We start from the raw sequence: 20,915 nt of genomic DNA, 5'->3' as shown, positions 1-20,915 counted from the left end.
TCAAGTCTCTACAGTGTGTGGGCTGCCCACTGTTCAATCCTGGGGAGTGCAAAGCCACAGTCTCTCAAGTCTCTACAGTGGGTGGTTTGCCCACTGTTCAATCCTGGGGAGTGCAAAGCCACAGTCTCTCAAGTGGATGCCTTCTCCACTGGTTCTGGAGGGGGCATGGTGCCCAGAGTGCTTCATCCTGCTAAGGACAGAGGTCGTGGATGTATCTCTCCACTGGTTCTGGAGGGGGCATGGTGCCCAGAGTGCATCAATCACCCCGTGACGGACTCAGTTGCGTCAGTGCCCTTGCCGCTCATGGGCCAGGGGTGCTTGAGACGGCGGTGCCCTGTGCAGCGGTGCTTGAGACGGCGGTTCCCTGTGCAGCGGTGCTTGAGATGGCGGTGCCCTGTGCAGCGGTGCTTGAGACGGCGGTGCCCTGTGCAGCGGTGCTTGAGATGGCGGCCTCCATTGCAGGGTCTCAGCTGCTGGCGGTCCTTCATGGCCCAACGGGGCTTTTGCTGGCGGTCCTTCATGGTCCTACGGGGCTTTTGCTGGCGGTCCTTCATGGCCCAATGGGGCTTTTGCTGGCGGTCCTTCATTGCCCAACGGGGCTTTTGCTTGCGGTCCTTCATGGTCCAATGGGGCTATGGCTTGCGGTCCTTCATGGCCCAACAGGGCTTTTGCTGGCGGTGGCCTCCTGGGCAGCTGGGCTGGTGCTGGCGGTGGCCTCCTGGGCAGCAGAGCTGGTGCTGGCCTCCTGGGCAGCGGGATGAATGCGGTCTTCACCGCCGTGCTGCTCTTCCCAGACTTGCCAGGTTTCTTGTGGCCCTTCCCCACCTTGGAAGGTGTCACAGCTGACTCCACACTCCCACCGGGACCCCTGGGAACGGCTTTGGTGGCTGGAGTCTTTCCCCTCTCCCGCCGGGCACTGGCCAACTTCTGATGCTTCACTGGTGGGGGACTGTCTGTGCTGTGGCTCCGTGCCACACTGGCTGCCCTGGTGGCGGGTGCACTCCAGATTCCAGTGACTACAGGCACCACTGGTCCCGGAGATGTTGTGGCTGAGGTGCTAGTTCTGAGATGGACGGGGTGGGGGAGGTGTGGGAAAGAGGTCAAGGGTGGACAGGAAAAGTTTTTGGGACACACTGGGACGGGTAGCTGGAGGGGGTTTGGGAGTGGTGGAAGAGGTGGTGGTTGTAGGAGGTGTACGTTTGGTGACTTTGGGTGAAGGGGCATGCGCTGGAGGCTGTCGTGAGGTGGATGGCTGTTGGGTGGGTGTGTGCCAGTGTTCGTGTATCTTGGGAGGGGGCGTCACAGACACACTGGGAGAGGACACAGGGGACGTGTGAATGGTAGTGGGGTGGTGACCGTGCACGTGAGCGGGTGTGGTGGTGGGTGTGCTAGTGATGGACGTAGTGGCTGAGGATGCAGTGCATGCAGGTGTGAGTGGTGACGTCACTGGGAGGGAGGAGAGAGATGAGCAGGAGGGGGACACAGTGGAGGCAGTGGATGTTGGTGTGTCTGCATGTGTGTGATGCTTGCGTGAATGCCTGTGGGATGTGTGGTGCTTATGTTTGCCTGAACTACCCTTGGGTGTTGACGTGTGTGCATGTTGGTCTGTAGGTGTGCTTGGGATGGGCTGAGGTAGAGGGGATTGGGTCTGGGTGGAAGAAGCTGGAGGGGGGAGGCTAGAGACGGGGACAATGGCTGCCATCAGTGCTGAGGCCACAGTCTGAAAAGCTCGGTGAAGGGCCGCCTGACCAGAATGAATGCCCTCCAGGAATGCATTAGTTTGTTGCAACTGCCTCTCTACACCCTGGATAGCATTAAAAATGGTAGACTGCCCTACAGTGAGGGACCTGAGGAGGTCAATGGCCTCCTCACTGAGGGCAGCAGGGGTGACTGGGGGAGGGACTGAGGTTCCTGGGGCGAAGGGGATGCCCACCCTCCTGGGTGAGCGGGCACGGGGCAACGCCTGAGGGGCTGCTGGGAGGGCGGTGCTGGTAGGGGGGCTGGCGGCTGTAGATGCGGGGGCACAGATGTTGCCGCCACCACAAGGGAGCTCCCATCAGAGGAGGAGTCCGTGTCGCTGGTCTCAGCTCCTGTCCCCGCCGTGGAGCTCCTCTCGCCCTCCGTCCCACTGGTGAATTCAGACTCCGTAGTGTCGCCCTCCATGGCCATGTGGGATGCAGCTCCCTCCTGCCCCGGTGCCACTGCTCCTCCGCCTGATGATGCTAATGCACACAAGAACAGGGAGACCACAAAAAGGGGGGGGGGGGGGGGGGTGGCGAGACAGAAGAGAGACATGTTGAGTGCATGCATTACCGCAACCGTTGGCGAACACGACAGACACAGAAGCCCCCTGCGCTACGCCGTGCTCTTGGGCTACACTGTTCAATTCCTGGGAAATGGCCTACAAGGCTATGGACGACATCTGCACACATAGATGACACATGGGCATGACTAGGTGTACTTGGCACTCTACAGAGGTGGGCTGAGGTGCCACATGGCCTGCCTTACGGAGGGACCTTGCCTACGGAACTCGCCCTGGCCTAGGGAAACCCACAGCCCACCTCCCCCACCCAGACAACTCCACTGCGTGCAAAGTCAGCAGAATACGAGTGAACTCACCCCCTTGTGGCTGCTGTGATGCCCTCAAGCGCTCATCCAACTCCGGGTACGCCACCGCCAGGATCCTGAACATCAGGGGGGTCTTGGTGCGACGGGCACCCCTCCCACGTTGGGAGGCCATCCCCAGCTGAGCCTCTGGCGTCTTCTTGCTCCAGCGGCGAATGTCCTTCCATCTTTTCTGGCAGTGGGTGCTCCGTCTGTGGTAGACTCCCAGGGTCCGTACGTCCTTGGCAATGGCACGCCAAATATATTTTTTCTGGTGGGCCCTGACCTACATGAAGTGTATAGGGGAAAAAGAGTAGTTATTACCAACTGCACCATCAAAGTGATTGCCCCCCATCCCTACCCTTGCCATGATGTACATGCACGCCTCAATCTCACCCCCCATCTTTCATCCACCCCACTCCACACAGTCATAGCCCATACAGCATGCTCACAGTGTATTTACCTGTTTGTCTGGAGGACCGTAGAGTAGCGTGTACTGCGGGAGGACCCCATCCACGAGCTTCTCCAACTCCTCCGATGTGGAGGCAGGGGCCCTTTCCCCAGACCCTCGAGCCATTGTCTCTTCCAGACCGAGGTCACAGCAGCACTTGCAGTGTAGGTTCTCTCCTGTCGAAGATCAGGTATCGAGTGATTGAACAGATAGAAAATGGCGGTCATGTCCACGGTGGTGCGTACCGTCACCGCCGGCGCACATCGTCATTGGCTCCTGGGACCCATAGGGGCCAATGTTAACCAATGCAGCATTGCGCCGCGGTCTTCGACTGCCTACCGCGACAGTGTACAACGCCAGCGCACTTACCTCACATCCGATTGTCCCACTTTAGAGGTCAGGCAGCCGCCATTTCAGGGGCCCACATGGCTTCATTTCCAACTGCGTCACACATACCTAGGCCTAGACCCAACACACATACTGGCCACCTTTTGTGTATGATTGGTGTTCTGTGTAAATTGTGGGTACGTACCTCTGAGTTGTTTGACTCTGTGCTCGCTGTTGTCCTTCATAGGCACCGTCCGCTGGGACATGTGAGGAGATGGCGGCATCCTCCGGTGTACCGACCGTTGGTGGACCTGTCGACAATGGAGGAGCGACATGTCATAATCACAGAGGCTTGACCGTGCCACAATCCAGGAACTGTGTACCCAGTTGGAGCCAGACCTAATGTCAGCAATCCGCCATCCCATAGGAATCCCCCTTCAAGTGCAGGTGCTGTCAGTGCTCCATTTCCTAGCAAGTGGGTAATTTCAAACAACAGTGGCCATAGCATCAGGGATGTCCCAGTCTATGTTTTCCAACATATTGTCCAGAGTGTTGTCTGCCCTTCTGAAACACATGCGGAGCTACATCGTGTTCCCTCAGGTGGAGGATTTGCCTACAGTGAAAGGTGATTTCTATGCCCTGGGACATATCCCCAACATTATAGGTGCCATTGATGGGACCCATGTGGCTTTGGTCCCCCCAAACAGGAGTGAACAGGTGTACAGAAACCGGAAGAGTTTTCATTCTATGAATGTACAGATGGTATGTTTGGCAGACCAGTACATCTCCCATGTGAATGCCAAGTTCCCTGGCTCAGTGCATGACGCCTACATCCTGCGGAATAGCAGCATCCCTTATGTGATGGGTCAACTCCAGAGGCACCATGTGTGGCTATTAGGTGAGCACCTGGAAGCAAGAGAGTGGGAATGGTTGTCTGGGTCTGGGGTTACCATAAAGGTCAGTGTGTGTCTAATACTCGTCCCTCGCCATTTGCAGGTTACTCTGGTTACCCCAACATGTCATGGCTACAGACCCCAGTGAGGAATCCCAGGACAAGGGCAGAGGAACGCTACAAAGAGGCTCATGGGCGAACTAGAAGGGTGATCGAGCGGACCTTCGGCCTCCTGAAGGCCAGGTTCCGGTGCCTCCATATGACAGGTGGATCCCTATTCTACTCACCAAAGGTGTGCCAGATTATCGCAGACATGTACTTTAACACTAATACCTCTCTACTGTCTGTCCTTTTCACCCAGTGTATGGTCACTGAGTTGTCACTTTCCCTTATGATTTCACAGATGTGGGTCCCACTGTGTGACATCTGCTTTGATTCCTCATGGACTTGAGCTGTGTGATATAGGTATGTTGACATTACAATTGAAAGAGCATTTTGTCACTATAATTGCTAATACACTATTTCGAAATAACAGACAGACAGCAGATTGTTTTGTGTTTTAAGTATATTTATTTAAGTGCTCAATATTGGAGGGGGTAGTGAAATGGTGAGGGGTGATGGCAGAGGAATGTCCATGGCAGAGTCCAGTCTATTAGTCTCCCAGGTGCATTGCCCAAATGGGCATAGGAAGTGGAGGTTGGGCAGTTTAAGTATGGACAGGGTGACAAAGTGGGACAGTAGGATGACAATCAGGGTGGTCTCATTTCTTGGTGGGGGTCTTGGCATCGTGCTCTGTCTTTGTCCTGGATCTCAGGGACCGTTTGCGGGGTGGTTCTCCCTCTGCAGGGGGTGGGGTGCTGGTGTAGTGGTCCTGTGGCGGGGCGTCCTGTCCACTAGCACCGGCGGAGGTGGTGGGCAGTTCATCATCCATGCTAGTGTCAGGGGCCCCTTGTAGTGCCACAGTTTCCCTCGTGGTGTTCACGAGTTCCTTCAGCACCCCTACGATGGTGCCCAGGGTGGAGCTGATGGTTCTGAGTTCCTCCCTGAAGCCCATATACTGTTCCTCCTGCAGGCGCTGGGTCTCCTGAAACTTGGCCAGTACCGTTGCCATCGTCTCCTGGGAGTGGTGGTAGGCTCCCATGATGGAGGAGAGGGCCTCGTGGAGAGTGGGTTCCCTTGGCCTGTCCGCCCCTTGTCACACAGCAGCCCTCCCAGTTCCCCTGTGTTCCTGGGCCTCCGTCCCCAGGACCGTGTGCCCACTACCACTGCCCCCAGGTCCCTGTTGTTGGGGTGGTGGGTTATCCTGGGTTCCCTGTAGTGGTGGACACACAGCTGATTGACGTGTCCTGGGGACGGAGGTAAGGCCTGCTGGGTGGGTGCTGTGCTGGTGCTTCCAGAGGGGTGTGGTCTGTGATGGCCTGTGCCAGTGTGAGGGAAACCGACTGTCCAGAGGTTCCCGACGGGCCGGGCTGGTCATCTAGATCCAGTTGGACAGAGCTACTGTCATCACTGTGGGCCTCTTCTGTTGGTGGTGTGGACATATGTGGACCCTCCTGTCCGGTGACGTTGGGTAGGGGTCCTGCAGGGGTATAAAAGGATGGTTATTACATCTGTATGTGTCATGGTGTGCAATGGGTGGGTGAGCGTGTACCCCAGTGCTTGCATTCCTGTGTGGGAGCTTGTGTGATGGTGGTTTAGGGGGTTGTATGGGTATGTGCAGTTGGCATGCTTTAGTGATGGTTGTCCATGCTCTGTTGTTGCATGCAGGGCTTGGTGTTGGGATGGGTGGTTTGTGATGTTGGGACATATGTGAGGAGTTGGGGTGCTGGGGGTGAGGGTGGGGGTATGTGATAGCATGCAGGTAGGGTGGGGGATGGAACAGTTAAGGTTTGAATTACCAGAGTCCATTCCTCCACCTACTCCTGCGAGGCCCTAGGGATGCAGAATCGCCAAGACCTGCCCCTTTCATGTTGTAAGTTGTGGGTGAGGAGGTAGGGGGTCCACCGCCAGTCCGCTGAATCGACTGGTGGTGTCTTGAGACCACGGAACGCACCTTCCCCCGTAGGTCGTTCCACCTCTTCCTGATGTCCTCCCGATTTCTTGGGTGCTGTCCCACTGCGTTGACCCTGTCCACTATTCTGCGCCATAGCTCCATCTTCCTTGCAATGGAGGTGTGCTCCACCTGTGATCCGAATAGCTGTGGCTCTACCCGGATGATTTCCACCACCATGACCCTGAGCTCCTCCTCCGAGAACCTGGGGTGTCTTTGCAGTGACATGGGGTGGTGTAGGTGATGTGTGGGGTGGATTGTGTGGTGATAAGTGTGCTGATATGTAGTGGTGTGTTGTGTGAGGTGCGTGGAAGTTGTGTGGGTGATGGTATTGTGTGCTTGTGGATGCTGCTGTTCTTGCTGGTGGTGTCTCTCTCTGGCCTTCTCTCAGCAATTGTGGTCGTAGGCGTTTGTGGATGATGTGGGTGTGTGTTTTATATTGTATTTGGTGTGTGGGAGTGGTGTGTGTATGTGTATCAGGTGTGTGTATTTTGAATTGTCCAATGTGGCTGTGTTTTGTAAATGTGTGTGTATTTTGAGCGCGGCGGTGTGTACCGCCAATGGAATACCGCGGTTGAAAGACCGCCGCGTGGATTCATGTGTCGTGATAGTGTGGGCGTATTTCTGTTGGCGTGACGGTAGAGGTTTTGTTTTCGTCAGTTTATCACTGACCTTTGGTGTGGCGGACTTGTGTGGGTATCTGAATTTTGGCGGATTCTGAAATGTGGGTCATATTAGCTGTGGCGGTTTTCAGCGGCGGTGTGTTGGCGGTCTTCTGCACGGCAGTAAGCAGCTTTTACCGCCAATACTGTAATGAGGGCCGATGTCTCAGAATTGACAGAGACAAAGAGTGCATATATGCCCTCTCATGTGCCTTGATGCACCTTATCTTAGGGGTGACTTACACCTGGCACTTCAGCAATAGGGGGCCTGGCACACAGGAGTGTGTGACGGGTTGTGTTTTTAATTCAGCCTGCACCAACACATGGAGTCTGCAATGGCAGCACTGTGTGGGTTTGGTGAGGGATCTGAGGGAGTGGCACAACTGGTGCTGCAGCCCTCAGAGACCTTCCTTAGTACCCCAGGCGCTAGGTACCAGGGAACCATTTACTAGGGGCTTACAGTGGTAGCTAAAGAGTTTGCCAATTGTGCAAAACAACTGTGCATTTTGGGGGAAAGAGATCTGGCACTGGGGACCTGATCAGCAGGGACTCAGTGCACTAAATGTCAAAGCCACACAAGAAACCAGGCAAAAAGTGAGGGCTAATCATGTCAAAAAGAGTGCTTTCCTACAATAGACAAACTAATAAGGTGCCAGAGACAGAGTCCAGCTTGAGTCCACCCTGGGTCCACCCCTGCCGTACTCCCTGACAATGCCAGCAGCCTCAACATTCTGGACCCCCTGACCGCGACTGCTCCCAGATGAGAAAACCCAATGCCTAAAGACAACCCTCCATCAGTCACACCTGGGCATAGGAAGGAAGAGGACAAAAGATGCACCCATGTATCCAAGCACCCCAAGTCTACTACCTACCTGCTTGTTGTTCCTGACTGGCTTCATGGCCTGAGCCTGTTTTTCATGAGGTGCAACTCCCATAGAGAACCATTGTGCACCTGACGCGTTACTGAACCCCTGCACCCAGCCACCCCAGTACTGCCCAGTGTGACCTGTTGCTGTGGTTCTGATCAGTGCCAAGTACTTACCTTTTCTCCCTGAGCTCGGCCTTGTAAGTCACTGTTAACCCTGTGTTTGTTGAACATTGTTTTCGTCCATAGGATAACATTGAAAGAACTCTGAAAATTGTGTTTTGATTTCTGAAACTACAAAGTACTTATGCTTAAAAGTCTACTTACCTGATTTCAAAGTTCTTGGGTTTGAAACTTGTATTAAAATAAATATTTTCTTAATTGGTCTCTGATTTATTTTTTGAGTGTGTGTCTCATTTATTGCCTCTGTGAGTACTACAAGTGCTAAGCACTACCCTCTGATAAGCCTAACTGCCCACCCACACTACCACAAAATATAGCATTAGTCCTATCTACTTTTGCCTCTGAAAAACCAATTGGGGATCCACTAGACTCTCTGCACAGTGTACTTCATTTTAGTGCACTATACAGAGAGCCAGTTTCCTACACATATTTATTCAGTATCCTTGAGACCCACAATAACACATTTTTTGCAATCCTTCCTTACCCTTTAATGTGTACCTATCAACCAGCCTGCTGGGGTTACATGTGACTGTCCTCTGTCACCCCTACCCCCTTCATGTGTACTGTTCTCCTCACATTGATATTCATTCCCACTCTGTGTTTACTTTAGTCCCATAAAAAGGTCACAGTGACAGACTCATTATAGCCTTGTTCCCCTCTCCCTGAAGGAGTGCCATTGTCCCCAGTGGAATAGCAGGTCCGCCTTTTTCTGTCACATCTTCCTGACTACATACAGGTTGCCTAAACCCTCGTCCCCCTGCACCATGCCCTACAGAGCCACCCTCTAAAGCTGTGATTAGATCAAGTAATTCCAGCTCCTCCCTTGTCCTTCACTGCCTCCTATTACTAATGATGATTGTAGGAGGCTGGCCTGGCTTATAGTGGGTACCTGATAGTACTTACACCTGGTGCCAGGTCCAGTTATCCCTGATTAGTAGTGTTCTAGCAGCTTAGGCTGATAGAGGTAGCTATAGCAGAGCAGCTTAAGCTGAACTAGGAGACATGCAAAGCTCCTACTATACCACTTATATCATACAGCACTATATCACAAGAATCACAATACTCAGAGTTACTAAAAATAAAGGTACTTTATTTTAGTGACATTGTGCCAAAAATATCTCAGAGGATATACTCCCTTAGGAGGTAAGTAAAATCCACAAAATATACACACAAACCCAAATCAGGTAAGTAAACAGTTAGAAAAGTAGTGCAAACACTGTAGAATACAATAGGATGCAATAGGCCTAGGCGCAACACAAACCATATACTAAGAAAGTGGAATGTGAGCCACTTAGGGACCCCAGGCCTAGTGTAGTGTGTAGAGGGTCGCTGAAAGTGTAAGAAAACACTGAGGGTGTCCGAGATACCCCACCCCAAGACCCTAAAAAGTAGGAGTAACGTTTTTTTTATAAAGAACTTTTATTGAATTTAGGTAAGATAAGCAGAAAAGAAATACAAGCATACACACAAATAGTGTGGCACCATTAAACCAAAATACGCCGTTCGTCCCACTGACCCCTTTGGGCTCCACGGACACTAAATGTGCATATTCGTCTAGTTTTGAGTCATTAATTAACAATATTGCAACAAGCAACGGTACTATATATGTGCACCCTAGACACAACTCCCTCATCACTGAAGCATCAGGTCCAAGGCTGGTGAAATTCGTCATTCATGGGCAGAGACAGGCAAGGTGTCCAACGCGTTTACCCATTTCCCCCATACTCTATTGTGCTTGTTTGGGCATCCCCTTGCTTCATATATAGGTTTTTCGCATTGCGCGCACCAGTCCACCCCTCGCCTCCACTTGGCCAAAGCCGGTGCTGTTTCAGCCTTCCATTCTACCATGATGTCTCTCTTTGCCACCAAGCAAGCCACTCCCAAAAAGGTCCGATTCGCCCTAGTTAGTCCCGTTCCCCCCATGGCCCCCAGCAGAAGCCATGTAGGAGAAATCTCCACCTCAGATTGTAGGACTTCTGAAACCTCTCCTACGACTGCCTTCCAATACGTCTCTATGACTGGGCAAGCCCAGACCATATGAAAAAAGTTGGCCTCCGGGTTGGGGCATCTTTTGACAGCACCTTAATTTCGGTGTTCAGGAGAGAGATAGGTCTGTATGCCGAGCGGTTGTGAGACTGGGGTTGAGTTTTCGGGATCACCACTATTGTGGCTTGGTCAATCCCGGAAGGGAAACAGCCAATCTTCTCAGCCTCATCGTACATATTGAGCAGGTGTGGGCTTAGAATATCCCCACACATGTTATAAAGTTCCGACGGGAAGCCATCCGGGCCGAAAGTAGGAGTAAAGTTACCCTACTTCCCCAGAAACCCACTAAAGTTGTGATAGGAGATTCTGCAAAGACCACAACTGACTGAAAAGCACTGAAGACAGATTCCTGGACCTGAGGACCCGCAAAGGAAGGGGACCAAGTCCAAGAGTCACGAAAATGTCCAGGGGGGGCAGGAGCCCACTAAACCCCAGATGAAGGTGCAAAATGTCTGCCTCCAGGTAAAAGAAGCTGAAGATTCTGCAACAACGGAAGATGCCAGGAACTTCTCCTTTTCACTGAAGATGTCCCACGGCGTGCTGGAGGATACAGAGTTTCCACGCAGAAAGACCGCAAACAAGCCTTGCTAGCTGCAAAGGTCGCAGTTGAAGAAAATGGGTGCTGCCCGGGACCTATGTACAGTGCACACGCGATGTGGGGGCACCCTGGTTAGTGCCAGGGTGCCCACACACTAAGTAACTTTTCACCCAACCTTCACCAGGTGAAGGTTAGACATATAGGTGACTTATAAGTTACTTAAATGCAGTGGTAAATGACTGTGAAATAACGTGGAGGTTATTTCACGCAGGCTGCAGTGGCAGGCCTGTGTAAGAATTGTCAGAGTTCCCTATGGGTGGCAAAAGAAATGCTGCAGCCCATAGGGATCTCCTGGAACCCCAATACCCTGAGTACCTCAGTACCATATACTAGGGAATTATATGGGTGTACCAGTATGCCAATGTGAATTGGTGAATTTAGTCACTAGCCTGTCAATGACAAATTTGGAAAGCAGAGAGAGCATAACCACTGAGGTTCTGGTTAGCAGAGCCTCAGTGAGACAGTTAGGCATCACACAGGGAACACATACAGGGCACATACTTATGAGCACTGGGGCCCTGCCTGGCAGGGTCCCAGTGACACAGACTAAAACAACATATATACAGTGAAATATGGGGGTAACATGCCAGGCAAGATGGTACTTTCCTACAGTCTCCGTCGTCTCTGCGTGGCTTTCAGGTCGGCAGTCCTTATTGTTGTAGGTTGCAGGAATCTGAATTCCTGAGTACAGGGTCTCCCCTAAATACTGCATTTAGGGGTGTGTTTAGGTCTGGGGGCAGTAGCCAATGGCTACTGTCCTGGAGGGTGGCTACACCCTCTTTGTGCCTCCTCCGAAACAAGATGGAGGATTTCCTAATGCAGGGGTCACCTCGGATCAGGACACCATAGGGGCTGTCCTGACTGGTGGGTGACTCCTCCTCATTATCTCCTCTGGACTTGCCACCAAAAGTGGAGGCTGTGTCCAGGGGGCTGGCATCTCCACTAGCTGGAGTGCCCTGGGGCATTGTAACACGAAGCCTGAGCCTTTTAGGCTCACTGCTTGGTGTTACAGTTCCTGCAGCGGGGAGGTGTTAAGCACCTCCACCCAGTGCAGGCTTTATTTCTGGCCTCAGAGAGCACAAAGACTCTCACCCCAGGGGGTCAGAAACTCGTCTCAGTGGCAGACTGGCACAGACCAGTCAGTCCTGCACTAAAATTAGGGTAAAATACAGGGGGCATCGCTAAGATGCCCTCTGTGTGCATTTTTTAATAATTCTAGCACTGGCATCAGTGTGGGTTTATTATTCTGAGAAGCTTGACACCAAACTTCCCAGTATTCAGTGTAGCCATTATGGAACTGTGGAGTTAGTTTTTGACAAACTCCCAGACCATATACTTAATATGGCCACCCTGTACTTACAATGTCTAAGAATGGACTTAGACACTGTAGGGGCATATTGCTCAGGCAGCTATGCCCTCACCTGTGGTATAGTGCACCCTGCCTTAGGGCTGTAAGGCCTGCTGGAGGGGTGACTTACCTATGCCCCAGGCAGTATTTTGTGTGCATGACATCCTGAGGGGGATGCCATGTCGACTTTGCCTTTTCCTCCCCTCACACAATCTGCAATGGCAGTGTGCATGTGCTAGGTGAGGGGTCCCTTAGGGTGGCACAATACATGCTGCTGCCCTTTGGGACCTTCCCTGGTCACAGGGCCCTTGGTACCACTGGTACCTTTTACAAGGGACTTATCTGTGTGCCAGGGGTGTGCCAATTGTGGAAACAATGTACATTTTTAGTGGAAGATCACTGGTGCTGGGGCCCTGGTGAGCATGGTCCCAGCACACTTCTCAGTCAAGTCAGCATCAATATCAGGCAAAAAGTGTGGGGGGGGTAACTGCAACAAAGTAACTGGTCGCACCGAGACATCTGAAACGTACCCCCCAAAGCTCCTTGCACCGGATACTGGAGGCTGCTGAATGGCGGGCAGTGCACGTTCTCCCGAGTGGCAAATCGGGTCTATGTGTGGAAAACCCCATATCTGATAGATGTGAAGACCAGGTCTGGATGGGAGACACCACTCGTGATCGGGTGAGAAATGCCGACTGAGACTGTCCGCACGTACGTTGAGAACTCCGGCCAGATGATTTGCTACCAAGCAAATCCGATGGTCCTGAGCCCAGCACCAGAGCCGCAGAGCCTCAGGAGATAATACAACCCTACTCCTCCCTGTTTGTTGATATACCACATCGTGGTAGTGTTGTCCGTCAATACCTGAACTGACTGACCGCGAAGGGATGGGAGGAAGGCCTTGAGAGCCAGACGTATCACCAGCAATTCCAACCGATTGATATGAAAAGTCTGTTCGACTGGAGACCAAAGACCTTTGATCTCCAGGTCCCCCAGATGAGCACCCCACCCTAAAGTAGACGCATCCGTTATGACCGTGGTCACTAGTGGTGGTAGAGCAAACGGCCTTCCTTGGGAAAGGTTGCCGTCCATAGTCCACCATCGTAGATCCGCTGCGTCTCTGGAGATCGTTATCGATTCCTCAAGATCCCCTTTGTGTTGAAACCACTGCTTGCGGAGGCTCCACTGAAGAGCCCTCATGTGCCAGCGTGCATGAGTGACTAACAGAAAGCAAGAAGTGAACAGACCTAGCAGACATAGGAACTTGAGGACTGAAACAACAGCTCCATTTTGAAACATTGGAATCAACACCTGAATGTCCTAAATCCGCTGAGGCGGAGGATAGGCCCAATTCAATGTTTTGTCCAGTACTGCCCCTATGAACAGGAGGTGCTGAGAAGGCTCCAGGTGAGACTTGGGCACATTTACCGAAAAGCCCAGGTCGAACAACAACTGAGTTGTCATTTGCAGGTGATGCAGCACAAGCTCTGGAGACTTGGCTTTGATCAAGCAATCGTCCAAGTAAGGGACTACCGATATTCCCTTCCTCCTGAGACTTGCTGCAAACACCGCCATCACCTTCGTGAAGACTCGAGGTTCTGAAGTAAGACCAAAAGGAAGGACCGCAAACTGGTAGTGTTGCGACCCCACCAGAAACTGGAGATGCTTCCGGTGCGACTTGAGAATAGGGATATGAAAGTAAGCATCCTGCAAGTCGACAAACACCATCCAATCCTCTTTGTTCAACACCAGAAGCACCTGCGCCAGAGCCAGCATCGTGAATTTCTCCTGCTTGAGGAACCAATTCAAAATCTTTAGATCCAGGATAGGCCTTAATTGACCATCCTTCTTGGGGATCAGGAAATATCTTGAATAACAACCCTGACTCCTTTCCTGCTCTGAAACCAACTCTACTGCGCCTTTTGATAACAGGACTTGAACCTCCTGCTGCAACAACAGGAGATAGTCTACTGAACAAAACGAAGGATGGGGAGGGATGGGAAGGGAAAACTCCAGAAAAGGAAAAGGCATATCCTTTCCTCAGAATATTTGGAACCCAGGAGTCCGATGTGGCTAACTCCCACTCGCGTAGAAAAAGAAGTAACCTTCCCCCCTACAGGAGAAGTGTGACTCAAAATGGGTGGAAAACTAGGGCTGCTTTCCCTGTTGTGCTCCCCCAGAGGATGATGAAGGGTGCTGCTGGGTGGCCCCTCTTGTCCGTGTCCGAACTCTCCCAGCCATCTAAAGGATCTATATGGAAGGCTGGCAGGCTGTTGGACTGTGGACGGGGGTCTTCCACGATAAGCAGCTCCACGCCCAAATCCCCTAAACCTCTTAAAGGACCTGAAAGGGGTAGTAGTGGAAGCCCGTAGACCCAAAGACTTTGCTGTGGCCCTGCTGTCCTTGAAGCGCTCTAAGGCAGAGTCAGCTTTGGCCCCAAACAACTTTTCTCTGTCGAAAGGCAGGTCCAATAAGGTGGTCTGGACATCCGTGGAAAAGCCAGGCCTCAGCCACTCATGCCTCCTGGTAGCGATTGAAGTACCCATCGCCCTGGCCACTGAGTCTGTAGTATCCAGACCAGACTGGATGATCTGCTTAGCATCAGCTTGAGTGTCTGACAGGAGCTCAATGAACTGCCTCTGCATATCCTGCGGTAAATCAGGAACTACATCTTTAGCCGCGTCCTTCAGGGAGTGCACATATCTACCTAACACACAGGTAGCTTTGACCAATTTTACGACCATACTGCTCTATCCTCTTGGACTCCCTGACCGAAGGAGTAACAGGGAAGGAGCCTGGTGCAGAATGTGCTGAACATGAGGCCTAGACCACTAAACTCTCCGGAGTCGGATGCTTTGATAAAAATCCCAGATCTACCGGAGACACCCTGTACCGTCTTGCAAAAGTTCTGGTTACAGCTGGCGATATCACAGGCTTCCTCCACCTCTGTGGTGCAAGGTCCAATTTCAGATATTACGCAGCCCCTCCCTATATCCTATCAGTCACCTATTACTTGGTCTCCAGTTCCCTTTCTCCCTCACCCCAACCATCTTCTCTGTATAAAGCTGAAGTAACATCCTCTTTATAACCATTGTAACAAACAAATGAATCAACATAGCTTGCTTTAGTGGAGACAGGTTGTAGAGATGGACTGTTTTAACCTCCTGAGTCCCCCAACTGATGTGTCCCCTGAGAACTCAAGTGTGCTGTGCAACCAGTGCTGAAAAGTAGGGGGGTTCCATTAGATCCCACTTCTGGAAGTTATTTTTGGGCCATACGATACAGGGAAACATGCTGGATTTGTCTTGGTGTTCATTTCTAACGTTGGGATATAATTCAGCAGTTCCCGCACGTTGTCTGCATTTAGTTAGGAACAGCAACCTTGAGGACGCAGGGGAATTCTTACTTGTGCAATTATACTTTCAGCCAAGTCCAAACCAAAGGCCTAATTTAAAGGACCATCAGCCCTTCTTTCGTTCAAGTATAATCCAGGTTGTTCGTCATATGGAACCTAACACCTAGACGACAATGCAATATAAGGAAACAAAGGCACACAGCTTATTATCACTTCACAAAACTACTACCATCTTGTATGAAGCTGCCTATCTATGCAGTGCACCAGTGTATGGGGGCACTATGGAGACAGTCCAGGCAACTTTATTGGTTTACAGGGTTACAAATAACAATCCCAAAAGCTTTCTTTTGTGGTAGTGTGGGCGAGCAGTTAGGCTCATCAGGAGGTGGTGCTAAGCATTTGTTGTACTCAGAGGCAATAAATGAGACACACACTCAAGAAGAAACTCAAGACCAATTGTTAGATAAATAGACATTTTGTTTATATTATGTTTCAACACAAAAATACTATTGCAAGAAAAAATACTGATGCAGTTTGAAGAATATTAGCAAATGGTTTCAATGAGGAATGGTCCTGGGGAAAAGTAGCTGTAGGTGAGGAGTGGGAGTCCAGTCCATATAACCTAATAGGGGGGATCAAGTCTTACAATGCTCAGGGACATGAGGACACCAATGATCATCTTCTCCTCAATCCGGGGCGGCTGAGTGCGGAGGTGTCCTGGACCGCCAGGTTTCCATCACCGGAGGCAGTTAGGCCTGCATAAAGAGGCTGCAGGCGTGGGCTAGGGGACCAGTCCAACCGAACTAACAAGTGAATTACAGTTTGCTGGCAGCTTGATTCCAGTAAATAGACTGCTGTGCTATGGCTTGAAACTTATGAATTGTCGGTAACAAAATTACCTCAGTGTCAAAAGCAGTAGCTCACTTACAAACCTAAGTAAAATATACACTTGAGATCTGCATGTTACACGATATGCTGTGCAGCATGCACATTAACCTTCTATGCTATATTATGAGTCAAATCTTTGACTGAACAAAGCACAGAACTTTCCCAAAACTATGTTAACCACTAGAGTTGTATTACCGTTATTATAGTCCCCTCAAAATTGCTGGGCACACACTGATTTCTGCAGAAGGTGTCTTAAACTTGTAAAATATTTTGAAATGCAGCCACTTTGTAACCAAATAAGTAATCTAGAGGAAATTTACGGTCGCATATGTCCTTGTTGCCAATTTATTTAAAACAAATATATTTTTTAAACAATTGTATAAATTGATTGTAAGACTCTGCTTTTCAAGCTCTGTCCTCGTGTCTCCACCCCCTTTCCTTTACCTCACCTTGACACCCAATTAATCGGGTTCCCGTAGTCAAATGTTTTCCAATTCCAGTGCTGTGTGCAGCGGAGCATAGAACGTAGTAGAACGTACGTCACAGGTTTGAATCTTGAGTAAGCATTTCGGGGATAAGGAGAGGGACCAAATAAAAAAAACTATTTCATCTTTTTCACCAGCATGCACAGTCAAGGTTTCAAAACAGCCAATGTGTATTCAGGCATTTATTTTAAAAACAAAAAAGCGTTACTTGTCGCCCACAAACCAACCTGGACGACTACCTTTGCTGAAGAAAAACACCCTCACCTGGTATATAGTTCCTTCAAGGTGCTGAACTGCTTTGTTAAGGAGTCAAATTCCTTCTCCTTTTCCTTCACTTTATTTCGCAATCCCTCAACCTTGGTTTGCCACTTCTTACTTTCTTCCCATCTAATAATTTCTTCTTTTGGGCTCTGCAAAGTAAAACAAATCACGCAATTGATCACCACAGCAACAACCCCGAGCAACATGCCAGACATGAAAGAAGGCAGACGTCTTAAGACCGGTCATAGTTTACGTGTATTTAAGAAAAGACTGACATGAGATCCTAGCAGCACGCTCATTCACAAAATTACTTTCAGAAAGACAACTGAGCGTACGCGGTTTGTTTAATTAGGCTATGATGCTTTATTACTAAGTCATCCAAAAGACAATAACACATTCGATAATCTATTTGTGGCAAATATTTACATCTGTTTTTATTTCAGTCGTCCTCCTCTGGCGTTGCCTCGCCATAGAAAAAGCAATCTGTGGCTATCTAAAACAAACAAACGGAAACTGCGTGCTTGGTAACAGGAGGAGTTTGCTGTGCTGTAATCTTCTCTCAGAGCTCGACGCTCTTTGTAATAGCCTGTTCTTAAAAAGGAAAACAGACTACTTCGCAGCAAGAAGCCTCCCAAAACTCATATGCTGGAATCACCATCATATCCTATGCAGACGACACCCAGCTCGTCATCTCCCTCATCAGGGAGCCCACCACCGCCAAGACCAACCTCCACGCTGGACTCCTAGACACCACCAACTGGATGACAGCAAGCCACCTCAAACTAAACTCCAACAAGACCGAAATCATCATCTTCGGCCCCAACAAAACAATATGGGACGACTCCTGGGGGCCCACCACCCTAGGACCACCTCCAACACCGGCCACCCACGCACGCAACCTCGGTGCCATCTTAGATTCTTCTCCCTCCATGACCAAGCAAATCAACTCGATCACCGCCTCCTGCTTCAACACCCTCCACATACTACGAAAAACCTTCAAACTGATACCCATAGAAACTAGAAAGACTGTTACCCAGGCACTCATTAGCAGCAGGCTAGACTATGAAAACGCCCTCTACGCTGGAACCACAGTCAAGTTTCAGCAGATACTCCAGAGGATCCAAAACGCAGCCTCACGCCTCATTCTGAACCTCCCACACCATGAACACATCTCCGCCCACCTCAGATCCCTCCACTGGCTTCTTATCGACAAAAGGGTCATCTTCAAAGTCCTCATCCACGCACACAAATCCCTCCACAACACTGGACCAGCCTACCTCAACGAAAGAGTTAACTTCCACATTCCCACCCGCCACCTCCGCCGACCTCGCCCTAGTTCCTCGCATCCAACGCACGACCTCAGGAGGCAGGTCCTTCTCCTACCTCGCACCCCAAACCTGAACTCCCTCCCCACCAACCTCCGCAAGAACCAGGACCTCATGTCTTTCCGAAAGCACATCAAGACATGGCTCTTCGAACAGTCAAACGGCAGCTCCCACCCTCTTTCTCTACCCCCCACCCTGCAGCACCTTGAGACCCTCACGGGTGAGTAGCATGCTTTATAATTTTCTTTTTATTTGATTTGATTTTTGATATGCTTTGAGAGGATTCTGCTTTGACAAACAAGTTACTTACCTTTGGTAATGTATTATCTGGTAGAAACAGGATCTAGCTACAGATTCCTTACTTTAGAATCCTTCCCCATACAACAGACTGGATCCGGAAAATTTTCTCCCCAGCACATATGCACATCAGAAGAGGGTGTTGCGTGACTCCGTATTGACGCAGTCCACCGGATGTGAAGTTTACGGATCCTATATAACTCCCTCGCTGACTCAACCACGTCAGTTTCTTTCATGACTATTTTCCACACCAAAAACGTGGAGCCCCATACAGAAACTGCCTATTTTAACAGTGTGCTAAATCAAAAGACACCTTTGTGTCACATAATCATGAAAATCTCAATTCAGGATATTAAATTCCACCATGGAATGTTTTTCAACAAAAAAGAATTCAGTTTGCAAAGTGAGGGGGATCTTTATGGAATCTGCGGCTAGATCTTGTCTCTACCAGATAATGCATTACCAAAGGTAAGTAACCAATTCATCTGATAGAGGCATCTCACTACAGATTCCTTACTTTAGAATCAGATATCAAAGTCATACCTTCCCCGGAGGCGGGTCTGCCAACTGATTCCATTAAAAGTCTCTAACTAGAAGAAAAAAAAAACGGTTTATAACAAGAGAAATAGACATGATCTTCATAAGAATCTAGGCGAGCAATAACATACTCCACTCCAAAAATACTGTGGAAAGGACCACAGCAAGAAAAGTCATAAAGACACTGAAAAGCATGGGTGTAACTTTACCCATGACAGTAGGGCAACTGTGTGTCAGATGCCAGCCAGCAATATAAATATAAAACTATTTGCTCTCATAGCGGGACCCAAATCCATGCATGTTTGGTACTTGTGGAACCAAGATCTACAGGCTATACCACTGAGAAATACCTCTTTGCCAGAGGAAGTCTCATCCAATCCAGACCTTTTCTGTAAAAAAAAAAACACAGAAAAAGGTCCATCTTTTATGAAGAAAGCCTAAAGAATGCTTTATTAGAAAGAAGTCGAAGACAACAATATCGACTATTGGTATAGAACCAGTCTTTCCTCTAGGAAAAGTAACTAGAGATAACATGAATACCTCTAGGATACCCATCATAAATATATAATGCTCATAGGAGTAAATAAATAAATGCCTATGTAACAAGAATAGAAAATATAATATATAAAGAAAAATAAAGCAGAGCAATCAGCCATATAATGCTGACTTAACAGGATGGAAGCTATGGTAGGCATCCTACAACTTAAAAAAGCAATCATTATCCAAGCTGTCAGAGTAATGCAATTTGTCTGAGTAACACCAGAGAAATACTAGCATAATGTTGAAGACAGTAAATATGTGAAAGAAACCTTGTTAGCATAGAGAAAACAAGGTTAGAACGTGGACCCTCAATAATTAATAAAAATCCACCTACAGAAGGCCCAAAAAATTGGTATTTCGCACTTAAAACTAAAAGTTAATGATTTCTATACCCAATAGAATCTGACCGATTAATAGAACAAAATCAATTTGTATATTCCGACTAGGGACAAAGACCCCACAAAGGGGGAACCAAACTAGAGACAACTAGAGCAAGTTGAATGATGGAAACAATTGCCCCCTATGAACAACAACCATTGAATACGGTAATTAACGTCTTCCACAAAAATTAGGAGACAGTTCAAAACCAGAATTTATATGAGAAACACCTACTCCCTCATGTACAAATGTATATGAACATCTCCTCAAAGATGAAAAGCACACCATTAGAGGATAAAGTTCTTCAAAAAAGAAGGAAATCTTAGCACTAACGCAAAAGTGTCATAACAACCCCTAAAGATTTAGAAATAGAATAGCATTCTGTAAAACAGAGTGAACGGAATCGACTCAAGAGATTATGCCCAAATGGAGACCATTGCTAGCATGACATAATCTTAAGAAATACAAAACCAAAAAGTTCAAAGAACATGGCGAAACCAACAAGTGTCTACAGGAAGGTGAAGAATAGCTAACAAAACTGAAATGACTATATGATGGAGACTTCAGACAAAACACATACATTTCTTAAGGCTCAGAAGATGATAACAGTCTGGTCTCATGCAAAAGGACAGAACTTTTACTAGCAACAATAAGTAGTACCACATATCACTTAGTAAAGCAAGTACCAGAGCCAGAAGTAGAAACCCACATAGACTATTAATGTAGGCTACACACCATCTTACTTGAGAATACAAGAAGGAAGTTTGAGACATACAACCTTAGTGCAGTACAATCCCATCAATGGAACATCATGCCATTGATG

General features: G+C 49.2%; 1 protein-coding gene across 2 annotated transcripts in view; it reads right to left on the bottom strand.

Moving 5' to 3' along the window:
* The window catches only part of CEP290 (centrosomal protein 290), a 1,276,764-nt gene that overhangs the window by 411,049 nt on the left and 844,800 nt on the right, over window positions 1–20,915 (bottom strand). For both annotated transcript variants that reach the window (XM_069229617.1, XM_069229618.1), the window contains one exon: window positions 17,019–17,164. In XM_069229617.1, coding sequence (XP_069085718.1) covers window positions 17,019–17,164 — 146 coding nt within the window. The remainder of the gene's footprint in view (window positions 1–17,018; window positions 17,165–20,915) is intronic.

This window comes from Pleurodeles waltl, chromosome 4_1 (assembly GCF_031143425.1).
Source record: "Pleurodeles waltl isolate 20211129_DDA chromosome 4_1, aPleWal1.hap1.20221129, whole genome shotgun sequence".
Classification (NCBI taxonomy): Eukaryota; Metazoa; Chordata; class Amphibia; order Caudata; family Salamandridae; genus Pleurodeles; species Pleurodeles waltl.
This window is presented reverse-complemented; position numbering and strand designations above follow the sequence as displayed.